The 19503-nt window shown below is 51.4% G+C and overlaps 7 protein-coding genes across 7 annotated transcripts; 3 read left to right on the top strand and 4 right to left on the bottom strand.

The window, feature by feature from the left end:
• Nucleotides 1-678: 678 nt before the first annotated feature.
• PC9H_011345 (uncharacterized protein) lies at nt 679-3392 on the top strand (the record flags this gene model as incomplete). The annotated part of the gene is made up of 10 exons (XM_036780830.1): nt 679-870; nt 932-1123; nt 1200-1360; nt 1413-2037; nt 2086-2153; nt 2212-2315; nt 2445-2510; nt 2568-2606; nt 2662-3128; nt 3228-3392. The coding sequence occupies 10 exons, from the start codon at nt 679-681 to the stop codon at nt 3390-3392; spliced, it is 2079 nt and encodes a 692-aa protein (XP_036626685.1).
• A 446-nt stretch (nt 3393-3838) lies between these two features.
• PC9H_011346 (uncharacterized protein) lies at nt 3839-5794 on the top strand (the record flags this gene model as incomplete). The annotated part of the gene is made up of 6 exons (XM_036780831.1): nt 3839-3992; nt 4051-4149; nt 4199-4229; nt 4288-4439; nt 4493-4513; nt 4572-5794. 6 exons carry the CDS (start codon nt 3839-3841, stop codon nt 5792-5794), a joined length of 1680 nt encoding a protein of 559 aa, XP_036626686.1.
• Nucleotides 5795-5926: 132 nt separating this feature from the next.
• On the bottom strand, nt 5927-6732 carry PC9H_011347 (uncharacterized protein; the record flags this gene model as incomplete). Its single annotated transcript, XM_036780832.1, has 6 exons — nt 5927-5948; nt 6002-6073; nt 6132-6381; nt 6440-6456; nt 6514-6542; nt 6601-6732. The coding sequence occupies 6 exons, from the start codon at nt 6730-6732 to the stop codon at nt 5927-5929; spliced, it is 522 nt and encodes a 173-aa protein (XP_036626687.1).
• Nucleotides 6733-7110: 378 nt separating this feature from the next.
• PC9H_011348 (uncharacterized protein) lies at nt 7111-7902 on the bottom strand (the record flags this gene model as incomplete). Its single annotated transcript, XM_036780833.1, has 6 exons — nt 7111-7126; nt 7178-7249; nt 7302-7557; nt 7606-7619; nt 7675-7703; nt 7756-7902. The coding sequence occupies 6 exons, from the start codon at nt 7900-7902 to the stop codon at nt 7111-7113; spliced, it is 534 nt and encodes a 177-aa protein (XP_036626688.1).
• A 496-nt stretch (nt 7903-8398) lies between these two features.
• PC9H_011349 (uncharacterized protein) lies at nt 8399-9769 on the bottom strand (the record flags this gene model as incomplete). The annotated part of the gene is made up of 1 exon (XM_036780834.1): nt 8399-9769. The coding sequence occupies one exon, from the start codon at nt 9767-9769 to the stop codon at nt 8399-8401; it is 1371 nt and encodes a 456-aa protein (XP_036626689.1).
• Nucleotides 9770-10278: 509 nt separating this feature from the next.
• On the top strand, nt 10279-11016 carry PC9H_011350 (uncharacterized protein; the record flags this gene model as incomplete). The annotated part of the gene is made up of 5 exons (XM_036780835.1): nt 10279-10419; nt 10470-10498; nt 10559-10575; nt 10626-10887; nt 10938-11016. 5 exons carry the CDS (start codon nt 10279-10281, stop codon nt 11014-11016), a joined length of 528 nt encoding a protein of 175 aa, XP_036626690.1.
• Nucleotides 11017-15558: 4542 nt separating this feature from the next.
• On the bottom strand, nt 15559-19486 carry PC9H_011351 (uncharacterized protein; the record flags this gene model as incomplete). The annotated part of the gene is made up of 4 exons (XM_036780836.1): nt 15559-16161; nt 16214-16834; nt 16884-19099; nt 19147-19486. The coding sequence occupies 4 exons, from the start codon at nt 19484-19486 to the stop codon at nt 15559-15561; spliced, it is 3780 nt and encodes a 1259-aa protein (XP_036626691.1).
• Between the last annotated feature and the right edge of the window lie 17 nt (nt 19487-19503).

Raw genomic sequence — 19503 nt, forward strand, 5'->3', positions numbered from 1 at the left:
TAGGCGAGCGGGTACGTTACGCCTGCTAACCCATGCTAATCGACTTCAGAAGAACAGGAGGGATAGGGGGTTCACGTGCTAATTTGTTTAACTATATAGCCGACGAGGGCAGTCCATCACACGCGCCCGCTTCTTCCACCACTGAACATGACTGCGGGCTGTTACTTCTAGGACCTAACGTACGGAACCATATGAACGCCGGTTGAACAGCTCCACATAGCGCAAATAACGACGCGACATTAAAGTAGTCGAACCCAGAAGACTGTTTAGGCCAGATGCCGCTGGGAGTGGTTCAGGATAGATACTGACATCTTCCATCCACCGAACGCCCTCCCGTGTAACATCTTTCCGCTTGGTTTACTCTAAGTAATATTAACAGGAAGAATTGATCATGGTAAGCACCTTATTCCTAGTGCCACATCCAGTCTAAAGTTCCAGCGATGTTAATTATAGCGTGAAGTCCTGAGACTAGTTTCTATCCCCTGAGCACTTGTCTTGAACATTCAGAATTGCACTAATGACGAAACATTTCATGCACGAACAATTAAAAGGTGCAACTCACGTCTCCCAATCACGCTACCTTGCCTTCCTCCCCTTGGCTAGGAACACCAATTTTCCGGCAGACTGCTCCGTATCTGAGTTTTGTCTCCGGTTATTCATACGACGACGACGGAAGCGATGTCAAGGAGCAACATGCCAACACCCAAGATATCGTTGAATCTCTCCTTCGTCCTGGTGGCTATAGCACTCGGAGCAGCAGGTGTGGGGGCAGTCCCTGCCACGAATGACTGGTCGAAACCCTGCTTCGACGGCGAATGTGCCTACGATTTACCAGTGCGCGGCGACTCGGCCCTTGGTGCTTTCAAAATTGTACTTTTTAAACTCCCACATCCTTCATCGCAATATCATATTTGACGTATCATTTCCATAGGCAGGTTCACCGAAAGCCATCACGGATATTACACCCGCCGCGGGATGGGTTATACTCGACTGTGACCCGCATGCCTTGTCGCAGGAAATACGTCTTGTGTGTCAGTCCGACGATGAGGCGAACGACGAATCGTGTAGCCATGTCTTTGGGCATTGGGGCGCAGTCGATAAGATCGTAAGACTTCCCGATGGGGTACGCGCATTTTCACTCCCAAATACTCCCATATCCGTACGATGCTCAGTGAACAATTGCTGATGGTTACGTACAGTGTAGCGCAGCTCCATTTGCGAGAATTGCGCAGGCGACCGTGGCGCATGATCAGACGCTGCCCGGCCACGTCGAGGGAAAGGTGGTAAGAAGAGATGGTGTTTCGCCTGTCATCCACTCCTTCAAAGTCGACACCAACTTCGCAGAAGTCGATGCGTCCAAGTACGTGTCAATTTTGCCCTTCTTGATTCATAAGTACTGATAATTGATTTAGAGTCGGTGATATCAACTTCGCCTTCGTAGGGCTGACCTCTCCCTCTCCCTCGCGAGACTTCCCCTCCGACACTGACCTCAACTTCGAGTTCGTCGACGGCTGGTTTGACGATGCTTTCAAATCGGTCGGGGCATGGACATCCGGCGCCGTTCAATCCGTTGGGAAGGCTGCCGGGGACGTTGGCAACGCTGTAGGACACGCTGCTACAGACGTCGGGAAAGCCGTGGGCCAGGCAGGGCAGGCGGTCGGGCATGCAGCTGAAACTGCTGGGAAAGCAGTAGCAGGAGCCGCCGGCGCTGCCTTCAAGGCAATTAAAGACGTACCGGGGCTCTTGGAGAACGCTACGTCCTTCCAATTCGAGCCAAAGGTAGAAACCTCGCCTGCTAAGTTCGATGGCGCTGTGAATCTCATCAACTATCACGACACGAAATGTGTTGGTGGTGGAGAGGGTGGCGTGGCTTCAGGTTCGTTGAAGGTGGATTTGGACGGGAAGGGTAGCGGAAGTGTGAAAGCCGGTGTAATCGTTGATGGGTCGATTGTTCCCCCCAAGATCAAAGACTTTGCTGCTTACGCGGGGCTGTCGTTCGATGTGGACGCTTCGGTCGTGATCAAGGCTGCCATTCTAGTTGGGTTTTCCTTACTTTTGCACGCTGCATTGCTGACAATGGCGTAGGGTGGATACGAGTCTGGAAGGATGAGTGTTATAAAGCCTATTGGCCTTCCAGCCCTCTCCATCCCTGGGTGAGTGATATCCCTTCCGTTTATTTTCCTTGAACCGACCCCACTTTGTGCCTCGTAGCGTCCTCACCATAGGGCCTATGATCGAACTACAAGCCGAGGCGAAAGCGTTACTGGATTTGAAGATCGACTCGAACGTTCATCTTGCGTACAAAGTGGATAATCGTAAGGGCCTCTTTTCATGCAATCGTTTCATCATTTAACCGATTGCCACCATCCCACCACACCATCCTCCACCACAACATTGATCTTGGACCGCGTGCTTTGGCTATCCGTACTTTCAACTTTGAATAGTGGAATTGTGGTACCCCAAAGCAAAGAAGGCGTCAGTAGAGAAGGGTATACATACTAAGCCCGCTCGTAAGTTCCTCACACTTCTTGGCGACACGGACAAGTTAATCGTTCCCCTATATGCAGCCCTCAAACTCAAGGCGAAAGCAAAGGCCAACGCAAAAGGTTCGTAATCTTCCATGGCCAGCGTTGATCGCTGACAAGTCATAATATACAACAGGATATATCGAAGGACACTTAATCCCATCCCTCAAACTAGGCATCTCCGCGCTTGCAGGCAAAGCTGGTGCGGATGTGTTCCTCGAGGCCGATGCATTCGCCCGTGTTAGCATCACTGCCGAAGCCCACGCAACCGCCAACGTCAAGGCGGGCGGCGCTGCTCCTGCTGCTAAGGGTGCACCTGCCGCTCCCGCCAAAGCCGCTGCCCCCGCTGCGGGGAAGAAGGGCAAGGGCAAACGCGATATTTACGTACCACCTTACGCCTACGGCTCCCGCCGTCGAGATATCTCCGCCCAAGATGGCAGCGATGGTGCGCCAGCTGCGGGCGTGAAGGCTGGGTTCAGTGGTTGCGTCGATCTATCGGCTGGCTTGGAACTGAATTATGGTGCAAAAGCGAATGTGGGAGATCTTTGGAAGGTCAATGAGAGTGGGTCATTGTGGAAGAGCCCAATCTGGCCCATTTGGTCGGTGAGTAGACAGGCTATTTGCACATGTTCTAGCCCGATTTTTCACTTGTCTCCGTCATTTGGTTCCCCGTTGATTGACAATCTCACTCCGTACATTTAGGGTTGCTTTGAGGCGGGCACCAAAGCTGCGAAACCAGCTGGAAAATCGTCTTGGGATCCTGCGACTCTGGAGAAGAAATTCAAGGAGAAGAAGTTGACGTGTGATGCCACGGACGTGGGTGACTTGGAGAGCATTCCTGATGAATCTCTCCCAGCGAAGACGTGAGTTTTTTCTCTTTCCGACCTTCGTCTGTATTTGAATATGATGCGCCAATTTTATAGCGTGCAGCCGTAATAACCAGAGGAAAGAAGAGATGCGAGTACCGACGAGATTTAGGTCTTTGTGTTTCAAGTCTATGTCTTGTATCACGCGTAGAATATATTTTTACTCCCCCTGTACCCTGTATCCATACCCTGTATCAATATCCAAAATATTGTTTCCCCCACATTCCTATCATTTTTCTCCACCGCCAAGCTGGACATCGAGACGCAGTGGATCTGCTCAACGCCGCTAATTATAGAACTGATCTATTGCCGAATCCAGTGAGACCATATACATACGGTCGCAAGTATGTCGCTGCGTGAGCTCGATTGGCTATTTCAGGCCATTTTGGTAGCGGTCGTAAGCTTTCTCACTGACGGCTCTTTCGTTTCGCCCCAGCTAGAGCAGCGATGTCCTCCGTCGAGCTGACTGACGAGCGAAAGAAAGAAATAGGCCAGCACTTTGTCTTCGGTTTTATTGGAACAGACTTGGATGAGGACTTGCGGCGGCTTATACGAGATTACCATGTGGGGCACTTGATCCTGATGAAGAGGAACATCAGAGGTACATATTCCACCGACTGCGTGTGCACTTCCCCGAGCCAGTTGATTGCGTATGGTAGATGGCGTTCAGACCCGGCAGCTTGTCCGTGAAATTCAGACACTAGCGAAGGAAGTCGGACATCTTACACCAATCCTCATTGGAACTGATCAAGAAAACGGTTGGTGGGTGTGATCACAGTACATCGTCTAGCTAATATGATCACGAAGGGTTGGTGTCTCCGACGACTGGAACGCAATTGTAAGCCTGCATTTACCCATAGCGTCCGCTAGCCAATCTCTGACTGGATTGTGGGTAGCCCAGGTGCAATGGCATTGGCAGCAACTGGGTCGACTGATCTGGCTGAGAAGGTGACCAATGCAAGCGGAAAAGAGCTAGCGAGTGTTGGCGTACATTGGGCCTACAGCCCAGTGGCAGATGTCAACTCAAATCCACACAACCCTGTCATCGGTGAGTTCAGAAATTAGAATACTACCGAATTTATGAGGGCTGACTAGTAACAGGCGTCCGTTCTTATGGAGACGGTGAGTAAGGATTTGACGAACTGCAATCTAACTGATTCATACATGCTATTTTGTCAAGACCCTCACAAAGTCTCTGGCTTCGTGCAAGCTGTCTCCAATGGACTAATTCAGGCTTCGGTAGCTCCCTGTGCTAAACATTTTCCGGGACACGGCGATACCAACGTCGACTCGCACCTTGCCCTCCCAGTCATCTCGAAGTCACGGCACGACCTCTACGCCAACGAGCTCATCCCATTCCAGCGACTCATCTCCTCTGAAATCCCAAGCATAATGACAGCCCACGTAGCCCTTCCTGAGATCACCGGCAGCCTAGTCCCTGCTTCTCTCTCAAGACAAATAACTACAGATCTACTCCGCACAGAAATGCAGTACAACGGCGTTATTGTCACAGATTGCCTCGAAATGGATGCAGTTATGGAAACTTACGGTTCCGAGCGCGCTGCTTTAGAGTCGTTGAAGGCGGGTGCCGACATCGCCATGATTTGCCATACCCTTGATAAACAGATCGGCGCTGTAGAATTGGTTTGGGAGGCCGTTCGATCTGGTGAATTGAGGATCGATGAGCTTCAGAAAAGCACTCGCCGAATCGAACAACTCAAGCGAGATTTCGCTGGATCATGGGATGACTTCTTATCCCCAAGCAGTCCCGACGAGGCATTTACAGCCATTTGGTCCCAGCTTCTGGACGAGAACAAGCTCATCAGCCAACAGGGCTATCAACGCTCCACCACCATTATCAGAAACCCTCCCAGTGTTCTCCCTCTCAGCAGCACTGACACGGTTCTCTTATTTACGCCAATCATGGAGAGCTTGAATCGCGCTGTAGACGACGCAGAAGACGTACTTCGCACCGCCAATGGGCTACTCCGTAACACGAAGGGCGCTTCTTATACAGCGTTCGCATCCGCCATCGGGAAGCGGGCGAAGATGCAGCACATCGTTTATTCCCATCAATTTCCTTCCCTTTCTCCGTACTCACCGACCGCCATCATCTTTACCATGCGCAACGCCGACCGCAGCCCCTGGCAAATCGACTGTCTCAGAAACATACTACAGTTGCTGGGAAGGGGGAACACTACTTCACGTTCTGGGACAGTGCCGAAGGTGGTTTTGCTATCTAGTTGCCAACCATACGATTTGCTTGGGGTATCAGATATCGACTTGGAGAATATAGCCCATGTGGCGAGTTTCGAGTTCACAATCCCCGCGCTCGAGACAGCTGCAAGTGTTATCTTTGGGGAGATACTCGCTCAAGGAGACGTACCAGTCACGATTACTTGATTTGTGCCAGACGTTGGTGTAGTACGAGCATTCAGAGGAGAACTACACGATGAAGGCTATGGAACTTCGACAGAGTTGTATTGACTATTGTAAAACCCTACACAAGAGCGCCTCAGAAGTACCGGGTGTCCATTAGAAGAAACTGATAGACCACCTGAAAGAGAATGCGTCAGATCGATTACCTCATACAACGGTGCTACGACTTACGCGGTCGGTACGAGCACGTCTACTGTAGTCAGAGGCAACGGCAGAGTGAGTGGCTGCGTAATGATCGTTACGCTGTAACATCAGAATCAACAGTGAGTATAAGTTGAATGTGTCTGATGTAGTGACTTACAGTGTGTCAAATTGCCCGTTGGCAGTGAGGGTACCACTATTGACAGCACTCAAGGTCGCCGCAGAACCTTGAGTGAGGGGTACGTTGGTCATTATCCCCGAGTTGATGCTGCCATTGAGGGGCACTTCAGCCGCGGGGTCAAAGGTTTTTTCTACCTTGAACATTGTTGTAGTGCCGCTAACAGCCGTCAAAGTAACGCTTTTGATGGCAACCGACGTGAGTATAGATAGCCCGGGTACTATTGGCGAGACTGCAATCCAAAAGCTTCAGCGTTACGACAGTTCAGATATTTTGAACCCGTCACGCACTATTGAAATCAACGCGGCTAGGACGGTTGTGAACTTAGCATGAGCTGTCAAGGGGTAGCAACGTGGTATGTTACCTCAATTGATTGTTCAACAAAGATGCTCCCTGAAGCCACCAGACAACTTCAGTCCACTACCTCTGCGACACGAATGGGGGCACTTACGGTGAAGTGGGCAGTGATGTTACTGATGTGAATGTTCAGAAGTAGTCCTGGGATTTGCCTGGCTTGGATTGCACTACCAGCTACCTGGAGCAAATGTACGAAGAGGACAACTAGTACGACAAGCAAATCCATGGGTGGCGGGATGCGAGGATGGGGCAATAAGACACTACTGGACGATCTTCTTAGATCTTATACCTCGGGCCAGTGGCTGATATATGTAGCTGACATCCTAACACCGAAGACGGGACGTGAAAGTGTCTGGGAAATCCAGCGGGAATCTGTTCATAGCGAATGACATGGGACTATGAATGCATTCGAGGCTCGGATAATTGCACAAGGGACATCATGAGTTCGGCGAAGGTGGAAATCATCTGGATCTCAGGCCAGATTGTTAATAAGTACGTATCTGATTATCAGCGCTTTGACATCGCTCTTCAAAAGGATTGTGTCACGAAGCCAGGCACGCAAGAACCATTCTACAGAAATATAGGTGATCGAGTGTGAATCTACCTATATCAAGCTCCATCTGTTTATGTGGGGATGAGTCACTGAACAGACGACGGAAGAAGCTACCTACGTGGCATCGACATTGAACTGGGTGAGCGGCAAGAACAGAGGTAACACCAGTGGTTGGGTGATTATCGTCACCCTGTAACTTGCTTAGCCCGCTGGACGCGATCTCGTATGGAGTAGCCACTCACTTCATGCTGACACCAGCACTGAAAATATCCAAGGTTTTGCTGGGAAAGGCGTTGAGGAGCGTCGGGAGAGCACCTTGCGTGAGGGATACCCCACTGATAGTGCCGGAGTTGACAGTACCAGTCAGAGGCACGGCGAGCGGGGTATCAAAGTCATGCGTGAAGGAGATATACTCTGTTCCAGAGATACCTGCAGAGAGTGTTATGTTCGTAATGCTGACCCCCACAAGAAGGGACAAATTTGGGATGATTGGGGAGACTAGAATGTGTGTTAGTTATGGGACCCTCGGCAAGAAATATAACCAACTATCGAAGTCGACGCTGATAAGAGAGTGTGAATAAGATGAATTGATGATGCCAGCGAGCCATCACCTACTGTGCGGTGTTGGTGAGCAGAGTTAAGAGCTAGAGGAGCGTTAAGTACGCTGTAGCGAGTGATTTGACTCCACAGACTCACGTCAAAGTGCGCGTTAAGACGCGTGAAATTTAAATTGACAAGACCAGTAGGAATGAGCTGTCTGCTTTCGACGGTCTGTTCCAACGGGGCGCCTGAAACGAAGGACAACAGGCCTAAGACGATTGACGATGCTTGTCCAAACCGCATCTTCGCAACGTAGCCTGTCGCTGTGAAAGTCGCTGCCTAAACGAAGCCGTCCTTTTATCCACTAAGACAAGCCGACGACTCCCGCGGTGACTGTCGAATGTGCAAAGTGACGGCGGACTTCCATCCGTGAGGAAAAAATGCTTTGCCTCCCAGCCTGTCCATCCCTGTGGCTAGTCTAGACCTGCCTATGGACCCATGGCCCGACGGTATTTCCGTGCTATCCATCTGATTAGAAGGTGTTGCAGGCTGACGTGGGTCGACGCCGTCTGGGATGGTACTGGATGTGGTCAAATTGCAAGTCTTACGGCAATCGGAGCATGGGGGGAAGGAGGGTTGCAAATAGAATGCCGTCTTCGACCTGTTCATCCATGCGAGTTCCGTGAATACAATAGCACCCGATACATGCACGACAGGGAAGCTAACGCAGTGCACTTTTGCAAACGAGTCTTGGTTAGACTGGTGTTATTTGAGAAGGGCATTACGTACAGTGCGCGACTTATGTTTTAATCATAAACCGAGAACAGAATAGGACCTTTCGAGCCTCCTCGGATCTGGTATCTGAGTCTCCGGAAACATTAGACATTTGTTCAAACGTGACGTTCGCTTCTTGCCAAGGTCGCCATACGAGCACTTCCCGACCTTCGGTAAACCGTGTAGCCGTTCGGATCCCAAGGTCGGCAGAATAGGCAAGCGGAGGTTGAGTGAAGGAGAAGAGGACCAGATAGGGCGTCTCAGTACGTTTAGATGGACCGAGAAAGAAAGGTGTACTGGGAAGTAGTTGCGGCGCCACTTCTCGGTTCAGCCGTGTGCACTCAGCCAATCCACAGTATGTCGTCAAGTTGGGCCCAGGGGCATGGAGAATGCGGGTTATTTTAAGACGTAAGTCAGGTACAAGGGAGGTCGGCGACGATCGATAGAGGATTTCTGTCTCCCTTTGCCAAAGTGAGATAGACGTATGTGTTTGCGAAAAGAGTTGACTGGCTCGCTCCGCAAGGCCGCCACGTGTGAACTTTGGACCGCCTTTGCCTCGTTTCTCGGGGCTGAGATTCACACCGCGATTGGCCTCATCTTCTGCAGCTGCAGCTCCTGACTTCTTCGCAAATGTGTATTTCTTGTCCTGCAGAAACAAAGAGAGCAGTTCGGCGGCTCCATCAGAGCTAGTAGGATCGGTTACAAGAGCCATCCTCGTGGTATTGATAGTACGAAGACGTTTGGGTGTAGTCGGTGGCGGTGCCTCGGGAGCAGGCAACGGAGGAGGATCCGGGAGCTTGCGTGACAGCGGTTTCTTGGACCCTGAAGCCATTGAGCTTTCCAAAGATAGGTTCGGTGGAGTTATCAATGCCCTCTTCATGTAGACCTTGTCTCGCGAGTCATCTAGTCCCTGAGGCTTCAGTAGAATACGAAGGTTTTTCGGATGCAGGTTATCAGCCTTTGGTCTAGGGGGTTTGCTGTTCACCGAAGACGATTGAAAACGCATTGGATCATTCACAGAAAGTGTTGAGTCCGAGGGTTGGACTCGGGAAGCCGTCGTAGGTAGACCCCGCATTGTGGTAGGTGGCTGAATTGAAGCTGCCTTCGCGCCATCAAAAGCGAACGGGTGGTCGACCCTGCGCATTTTGCGTTGTCCAGACGCTGACCCAGAAGAAGTCGAAGGACCAGCAAGAACATCACCAAAAGCAGAAGCAAAATCCTGTATTTTGGGCAGTGATTGTGGCGCTGGCCTTACTTTACGTTTGGTGACCGATTTAGAGAAGCCATCCGGCGGGGCCATAACCCGTTGTCGTTTGGCAATGTGTGCACTCTGAGATGGGTACCGCCAGTCAGGATCCGTTGAGTGCAGAATAATGGAGCGCACCTCTTCTGCCATTGAAACGACGGGATGTTGATGAGTGAAGACACCTGGCCTGCGCCGTGGCGCGTTCAAACTTCATGCAGCATGTGTGACTTATGCACGTGAGTGTGACCCATGAACTCGCCCTTAGTCACGCCGCCCTTACTCTCATTAACCTAAGTTCGCTCTCAAAGACAAGCAATGCCATTTACGAACGAAATGCAGCGAACCCTCTAGTCGATTCTCTGATATAAGAGTCGTGCCTGGCTTTCGTGACAAGCGACTTCCCAACGGATGATGTTTCCGAAGAATTCTAGTCTCTGGGACCTGAACTCACTCCGAACCCGGGACGTCAAACCCACGATGTCCCTTGTACATCCTCATCGATGGTCTCGATTGCATCTTTGGTCGCATGCCATCACGTCCCCGGTCGAACTTCCCAGACGCTTGTCCTGATCGTTACATAGAATGTTAACGGCGTATCTACTAAATGTATAAGAACCTTGGTGGCTCGTCTCGACCCCACGCGACCTCTCGAATCCACGATGCTCCTTATGGATCTTACTACCATCTTGACCGTTGTCTTTGTCCACGTCCTGCAAGCGGCAGGCGATGGACTTCAGTCGAGGCAGCTCCCAGGATTACTTCTGAATCTACACGTCACCAACACCAATACTCACTTTACGGTGTGTACCCAACATCGTCTGCGTGTCGTGCTAAACGAGCTTTACCACAGGGGGCGTCTTTCCTAAATAACCAGATCAGGTAACTACCGCTCTCCTTCTCTTTAGCATTCGGATCTAATATAATACAATGACTTACCAGTAACTTCAATTTCGATCGTGCGTCGAGACCCTTCAAGGGCCTGACCTGACCTCAACTTACTTGCTAGTTTCGCCTTCAACGTCCGATTTGCCCAATGTCCACATCACCGGAGTCACCATCAGCGGTGTAGATCTCTCCGCCGCTAGCGGCTCCACAGAAATCTTCGCTCTGCACAAAACTTTTAGCCCCGAACTAGCAGTACCGCTCAGCGGCAGCGGCGTCGTCAACTCCGGGGCTATCACGAACGTGCCCCTCACGCAAGGCTCTGCCGCTACTCTGGAGTTCGTCGACGACGGTGTGCTCGATGTCGATGCTGTTTTCGATGCGCGGTGAGTTGTCTTTTGAGATGTATCGTGTCCTCGACTGATGATGAACGCAGAGTGACCCTTGTTACCGATGGACCTGCGACATTACCTTTGCAAGTAAAAGAGGTGGCCGTGAACGTACCCACTTCGTGAGCGTTCTCGTTTCAACCAAAAACTAAATTAACGCGCTTCTGCAGATGGACAATAAGCCTTTTGTGAAGGATGTAGATTCAGTGCGCAAGTGATACATATCGAGTCTACCTATGTTTGCGTAGGTTCGTTTGGAAATACCAAAGGGGTCATCGTGATAATGGCAGGCCATAGAGACGATATTCGATCCGTCTATATCTAGTGAGTGGCATGGATTTGAGTTGCTGCGTGTGATGGCGAACTCGTGAATTATGGTATGAACGATACTCAGGGAGCCAGCTGGAGGTCCAGAGCAGAGTAAACATCACAACGTTTGGCACGGCTCAACGCAGGCTACATCGATAAGGCAATCTACCCTACATTTACGCAACTTACACCGTTGTCACTTCGGCTCAAGCAAAGCCAAAACATTCGGAAAGCCGGCCTCAATGGTATAAGTAAATCTTCTGTTGTCGAGGAAGGGGCTGCACTCTTTGGCGGGGTCACCCCGATACAGATATCCACATTCCAGCATACCCTTTGGCAATCCGTGAAGACCATCGATTAACAAAGCTGCCGTGGTCGAAAATTGTAGACGAGCTCACCGACGACGACCGGTGTTGTCGCAGTTCGGACGATTGTACCCAATACACATCGCCTGGAACCCGGCCGGCTTAGGACACCGCGCCGCCGAGGGAACGCCCTATTGCTCGGGCGATGACCTCGACGGTGCGCGGCCGGCGGCGCAGCACATTCAACTCTTCCCCGTGGCTTGATCGCGCACTCTGGACGGAACCCCCCACAGCCGCAGAAGTACGACCAATGCTCTTCGCCCGCCGCAGAACCCATGGGCCTTGGGCGAGCACACACGAGAATCGGTGACCACTGCGGGAAGTGGGGCGAGGGATCAGGTAATAGGGTCGCTCGCTGTATATGTATACAGTTCGTGTGTAGGAATCCCAGGAGATGTTAAGAAATCCCAGGACTACTGCGATTCACTCGCCATAAACCTGCGCCTTGCAACCTTTCCCCAGAGGCCGATCGTGCTGAGGAGATGGGATGAGCAGGATACGAGGCAAGGCGGGTGGCAGATACTTACGAGGGTGGTTCAGGATTGAGCAACGCTTGTGGAGAATCCTCTCTTGTATACTGATGCTATGTTTGGTTCCGAAGCTGCTGACATGACCCGCCTTTGTTGCACTCTTGTCTCGTTATGGACCCCGCTGTTTGGCCCTGCTTGGATGACCGACCACTTGCATCCCAGTTGATGCTGCATCCGCCGTTGCGCTTCCCAGTTCCCAATGTCTCATCCCTGTGATATTCGCCTTTCCATGGTGTCTTCATGCAAAGTCATGAAATTGAGATGGTCCAGTTTTGAATAGGCTCGTAGTTACCGAGCGGGCTATGCGGGTCCCTTTCATTATCATATTTCCAGTATTATGTCCGAAGTCTCCTACCGCCCTCGTCACGAAGTGGAAGCGTCTACACAACGGTGTGATCATGACCGGCAATGATGACCTTCGCTCCTGCATCATTAACCACGCGTCAGCTTGGTCTACAGGGCGATATGGAATTTTCAGTGGCTCTGGCGAGTACTCTGGAGAGGCGATGAAAGCTTGTAGGGCGTCCATTGAGTCTGGTTGGCGGGTGTCTCAGGAACGCGTCGCAGGTGGATTATTGCCCAAGTAAGAATGCACTCAAATGCCGCAGGAGAGGTACCCAGCCAATGGAGCCCGCGTGCTTGGCAAAGGACAAAAGATCGGGCAAATCCCAATATATATACTATGTCTTGCAGTCAACGACTGTAGGTAGATGTGTACAAAATCTGCAATCAATTCTGATAGAGGAACTTTCGACTTCGCCAGAAATGCCCACCAGCGGTGGTATTCTCATTGTTGTTCTTTTTTGTCTTCGCTGCAAAGGTGTTGTCGACCACTGTCTCTTTCCGAGGGTTACGGTTGATGATCGAGCCTGCGGCGTATCACCTTCGCGTCGACCTGCGACAGGACTTAAGAACACGGCACCAGGATTTATCTTAACGGTAGTTAGAGCATGCGAAGGAGCAACCATGGGGGCACGGAAAAATCTGATGCTAGGACTAAGCGAGTGTAAGCTTTCCGGGATGCCGATCTGTGAGGTGGCGGGAATGTGTCTGGATAGTATGTGGTTGGGTAAGAAGATACCGTGAACATTCAACCGAAGGTCACTGCTGGAAAACATGTGTAAGGAGGAGACGGCAAAATGCAGGAGTTCGAGCATACGGAGTGTATTGAGGTGTAAACCGCATGTAGACGGCGTGCACGATGGGAAGAATCATATATGCAAGGACGTGGTTGGCCGCGGATGGATTCCACTCGTGGAGGAGAGAAATAGTGGTAAGGATCGTGTTGGCCTTGAGAAGGTTTCCGAACTTTTGAGCGTCCGCGAACCATTAAGATCTCTGCTGCAATGCGTCGGTCAATCGTTTTGCTTAGGAGGGCGGTGCACGCTCCTTCGAAACGCTCTCCGAGTTCCGCCAAAACGGCAGATGTGGACATGACTTCTTGCATTGTCTGCAAGTAGAGGAAATGAGCAGGTGCATTAGCGAGTGGATGCAGACTCTGACCTCGAAGAACGGCGAATAACAAGCGATCGCGTGGCAAGCTCGAGAAACTGCATTCTCGTAGATGACCTCGCCGTCTTCGACCACGCCAGACTGAGAGTCCAGGAGGGTGATGTCCGTGACCTAAGTTGCATCAAAGAGACATAGAGTCTCGCCTTGGGTAAAAGCGACAAAAGCGACCAAGGGAGTAAATTGGTACTCGCCGCCTTGGCGAATTGCCAAAATGGCCGCGCGGACTCCATCCCCGTGCGAGGCAACCATGTTGAGCACGGGCGTGGGAACTGTGGTGGGTAGGTGAAGAGAGTACCAATGTAGGAGGGAAGCCTCCTCCCAAGCCTAGGCAAACATAGACATATCGTCACAAACCTTAACACATCCCGCCCTAGGGTATATAAAGGCGGATCGCGCGTTAACTTGTTCTCCGTCTCTTTCTTTCTTCCTCTCATCTAGCTTTCTAACTTCTAGAGGTAAGTCCGCTAGAATTGTCCCATCGCCCATACTCACCCGCCCATCTCTAGCGAGACGGAGGTGCGATGGCGCATCGCTATACAATACGCACCAGGGCCGCATATGGCTCGTCGTCTGAGCTTGCGTCTCTGTCGTCGTGTCGTATGTGTTCATCCATGAGCCTGGACGGCGGCGGTGCACTTGCTTGGGCGGTCGAACATTTGTGGCCTTGGGCGTGTTGAATACCGTGCGTGGCTGTCCGGAGATCAGTGAAGTTTATGCAGTCGAGCTGTTGTAGAGGGTGTCAAGAGGGCAAACGCTTCGCACTCGCCAAGAATCTGTGTACTCTCGTCGCTGTTCCGAGGCCAGCGGGTCGGAGGCGATGTGCATGAGCCAAGATGCAGTTGCCTGAAAGGTCGCGTTTGTGATCCTCGGCGGTACGTATGTCCCTCACGTCGACGAGAAAAGACTTACTAACCGATACGCGACAGAATGCCCGCTGTTATTCTTGTGAACTCGCCCAGGCGGTACGTAAGTTTACTACCTCAACGAGAAAAGACTTACTAACCTCGTCGCGGACCAGACTGTCGACTGTTCTTTTTTGCGAAACGACCTAGGCGTTACGTCGGGTTTTCGTCTCAACGTGCAAATACTAACCTTTGTTGCGTACGAGCCTTTGGCGGGGATGGATTTGGCAGTAGGTTAAGATATTGTCTAAGCAGCGCATCGTATCTTATCGTCTGCCTTGAACCCGAACGCGTGGCCACCGTTGAAAGCAATGAGAGAAGAGGAGGAATATACATCCTGAAGACACTGCGCCATGTATAAATATGCCAACGAAGTCATGAATGTGATCGTGCATTTTCGAGGGCTTCTTATTGTAGTAGACGATCTCTAGTCGCGGCCTATCGTTGTGGGGATTACCTGTGTCCCGTTTGGTATCGGCTTCGTGTTCAGGCGCATGCTGCCTCGTCCTTGTCTGGGGTTTCGTTTATACGATGAGAACTGCTGCGCTATTTGCGCAGAAAAGTATTGGGTCTGCCCCCAAAGTAAGTCCCAGTGGTAGGCATTGTGAATCTTGAGCTACTCTAGTAGCTCAGGCATGATTACGCTGGTTCTGGATGAACGATATGGATGAAACGGAATCCACTTTCGCGACTCGAATAAGGACTTGGATGAGGAAGGGAGTATTGAAGGGAGCTGCGGAACGCGTGACAGTTGTCACGTGGTTTGAATCAAAATCAAAGTTGCCCCATCCGGTGTGTTGACGAAGAACAGGGAAGATGAGACAAAGGTTGAACGATGTAATTGATGACGAGAGCAGGAATGCATAAAGTACATTTGCTTGTTGTGTACGTACAGGTAAATAAACATGATATAGATGCTAGTCCATTTCTACGTACGCCCACATCGTTCACCAAGGCAGCGCGCAAGTCACAGCAAGTCGCAAAGCAAAGCACAGATTATAAATATACGGAGACGAACGAAAGATATGATACATGGGTGGGCCATGGTGCTCAGGCGGGGATGGCTCGTGGAGTGGATTCGACATTTTCTTTGTTTTGTTGTGGCGGAGACCTGCTTGTGTCCGGATCCACCTTCTTAACGGGTCTAAGCTTCACGTTGGCGAGAAGAGATCGTGTATCAGGCGGTGAATGATCTTTCTCAGAACTAGTGGAGGATATACGACGAAGGGGTTTGTGTGTTGGCGGAACGGGGAATGCTGAAGGTCCTGGACCAATCGATGACTTTCGAGATAGCGAAGACACTCTACCACTAGGAGTTGGTGTTCCAGCAAGAGAGAGCCGTTTGTTGGGCGGCGGCCCCATAGAGCCCTCTATGCCTCGACTGGTCTTACTGGCAATCGACGGCGTCGCAGTGCTATTAGCCCGAATGCTCTTACCGAGAGCGGGTATCTTCGCCGAAGCAGCGGGAGTATCAGTGATCTTGCGTTCTTTGATACTCAATCCCGACTCTGATATTACAGAGGGCGGCCTTGAAGACGGTCGAGATATGCTGGGCGTCGAGAATGCAGACGAATCCCGTCGGTGGTGCGCTGTCTTCGATGGTTGCGCCGGAGTGCTCCCAGCGGTACCGCGGACACCCATCTTGCGTTTGATCTGAAGTGGCAAATGAGAATCCCGAACGAATTCCCGAAACAGAACCACTCACCAATTCGAGTTCTTGCTGTTTAGAATCGAGGGCGATATTCAACCCCTGCATATCCTCCTTATCCTGTGCCCGCGCTTTGTTCAGCTGGACTATCTTCACCTCCTTATCTGCACTCTCTTGCTGCAATTCGTGAACGTGACGACGCAGTTTCTCTAACTCGGCCGACAGCGCATCAACACGTCCTTTCAAGGTGCTCGCTTCGAAGGTCGCTTCAGTCCTCTCTTTGATCAGGGTCTCCATGCGAGATCGTGACTCGCTTTCTTGTCGAAGGACATCTTGCAGTTCTCTCGTCCGATCGTCAACTACCCGAGTCTGCTCGCGCTTCATGTTCGTCATCTGTTCCCGAAGAGCCGACGCTTCAGATTCACGCTCCAGGATGCGCTTGGAGTACTCGTCTATCTCGTTGTCGCGCTGGCGGATGAGCCCTTCGAGGCGGCTCACGTTGCTCAGGGCATGGGTATGTTCTCTCGTCAGTTCGGTGATGCGGTCGTCACGGTCATGTAGTTCATGCTGAAGACGTTCGCATTGTTCTTGCGTTTGCTCCAGTTGGTTGTCACGTTCTTGAAGCACCAATGTTAGCTCCTCAGCGTGCTCTTGCTCCTGTCGAATGATGTCTTCGAGCTGCAGGGAGACATTAGTAAAGATACGATAACACTCGCAGGTAACATACCTCCTCTTTCTCAGCTTCGAGAGCGTGTTTCGCTTCTGAGACTTGTTGGAACTCGGCTTCAAACTCCCCATGTTGTTCCTCTCGTTCTGCCTCCAAGTCCGCGTACCGCTGCTCCATGTCTGCAAGGTCTCTCTTCAGAGCGTCAATCTGAACCATATCTGAACCAGTGGTAGCGAGTTGCTGCTCGAGATCTTCAAGCCTGCTTTTCAGCGTGTCTCTCTCCAGCTCCAACTCATTGCGCTCGAGTTGTAAACCTTGCAGGCTTTCGGACATCTTCTCAGTATGTTGCCATTGAGCTTCGAGCTCTGACTTCAGAGTCTGATACTCCTCGTCCCGCGTGTGTAACTGATCCATGGTCTCGGTTAACTTGTCCTCCAACGCGGTCTTCTCAACCTGCATGTTTTCGGTCCTGATGACGAGCTCAGCCCTTTCAGCCTCCCAAGCCAGCTGGACAACACGCAACTGCTCGGCGGCTTCAGCCTCTCTCTCCGGATCACCATCGGCGGCAGCGTTGATCTTACGCATTATAGTATCGTCCAATGTACCGATGCTCGTGTTGCCCATCTGCTCCCATTGCTGAGATATACCAAGGATACCCTCTTGCAGTTCGCGTTGGTTCTGACCGACTTCCCGAAGTCTTGCGAGTTCTTCATCACGAGCTCTCATCTGTTCCTCCAAACCCACAACTTCAGCTTGAAGGTTGGCCTCCCGCCGTTCCCAATCAGACTTCTCCCGTTCGAGGCCGGCAATTTGTCGATGAAGCATTCGTAAAGCCTCGCCACTGGCTTCGTCCATAATGCTTCGTTCGAAGCTTGCCTGCCGAGACCCCTCGACTTCCTCTTCGAGATAACGACAAGCCTTCTCGAGCTCGGCGACCTTCTTCTTCCAATTACGTAGCACGTTCCGACGTTTAGCATCTTCCTTCTCGAGATCAGTCAATTTCTTGTTGAGTATATCCACCAGTTCGTCGCGCGCATGCAAGTCGGTTTCGTACTGTGAGCAAAGCTCGGTTTGCAGCGTTAACTGAGTCTGAAGCGAGGCAATGATGCCTTCTTCCTTGGATGACTTGCGGGCGTGTTTTGGCGGTCCTTGGGGCGGAGTTGTTGGAATCAGAGTCTGAGGGGTGTAGTAGGTGTTCGCATTGGCGCTGAATGGATCTGGCTCGGGTTTCGGTGCCGAGTAAACAACTAAGTCGGAAGACTGCTCGTCGTTGATATCGGCTTCGGGGTGTTTAGGAGGGGGAGAGCGCATCATATTCTGGAATACAGTGTCACTCATGGCACGGCTTCGATTCCTCATCATTGGTGAGGAGTTCGCTGGTGAACCTTGGGATTTGTTGTCAGCCGTCGCCGTAGCTACCTTGCCCGCCTGTTCTTGGTTCATCGAGAAGAAGACGGTTTGACCAAAGCTGAATGATTGACTGCGGTCGTGCAGCACCGGGGGAAGTTCGGGGGATTTCTCGAGCGAATGGAATATAGTATCGTCGACTGGTGCTTCGATTACAAACTCTTCCTTGGGCTTCGCCTGTTTGAACGGAGTCGAAGTCAACATTCCAGTATCGGAATGAGACCCAGGGGGTTCCATGTCTGGTTCTTCAATATTAATGTCGAGGTCGGATGGTATAGGTGGGAGTTCCAAGCCTTGCGAAATGTCGAATAGGTTCGTTTGGTCTCTGCTTGGAAGCTCCAGCTTTGATGAATCCGACATTGGAGAGAACACCTCTGCTAGAGAAGGTCGAGAAGACTTCGGGGACAATGCAGAGCGAGGTGGCTCGTCCAGCGCTGGCCGCGCACGTTGCAGACGGTCGAAGAGCTCAGTGGACGGCGCAGGGTGTGATGCTTCAGAGTCCACAGAGTTCTCAGGGCTGAGAACCTTGTACGCATCTCTTGAGAAGAACCTAACGTTCTGACCTGTGCCAGGTGTGTTCGGCCCACGAAGAATAGACCTTACAGACCCCAGCTTGGTGTCAACGACGAGGGGAGACGGAGTGTTACGGGGAATATTGGTGGATATTTGCAGGGGGCCTTTGCTGCTAGATGAGGAGTCGGTCGATTCAAAAGAGATGTCTCTGGACGACCCGAACATACTTCGAGAGGAAGTTCGAGGGGGTGGCTTCACTTCAGATGGGGAAAGCAAGTCTACTGAGGCTCTAGAAAGAGTATCCTGTGATGCACGCGCTGCATCACCAGACGCACGAGAAAGTGATTGTTGAGAATCTGAGATTCATTAGCACCGTGGAGATCACATTGGAAGAAGAACGCACTATTATGTCTGAGATTGAGTGTAGATCTGACCTTCTTTGGAAATCCAAGCAAAGGCGACGGGGCTCGTATCGAGTCGTCGTCCCTCACCCTCGAGTGCCGTTTGAACAGACCTACTCGTCCATGTCTTGACGGCGAACTCGGCGGGCTAGGATTATTGGGAAATGGCACCTCTGGGCTCTCCTCTTGAGGTTCCTCCTCATGGGTATGAAATACGGAGAGATTTGGGTGTTGCTCGTAGACTTTGTCGAGCACCTCGCTCCGCTGAGACTGCGAACTCGAGGCTGAAGCGTCGGATTCATGTCGATGCCTACCGAGGGCATTGCTGAGCTTCGACCACATCCTGCGTAATTTGGTCA

The sequence above is a fragment of the Pleurotus ostreatus genome, assembly GCF_014466165.1.
Source record: "Pleurotus ostreatus strain PC9 chromosome Unknown scaffold_9, whole genome shotgun sequence".
Lineage (NCBI taxonomy): Eukaryota > Fungi > Basidiomycota > Agaricomycetes > Agaricales > Pleurotaceae > Pleurotus > Pleurotus ostreatus.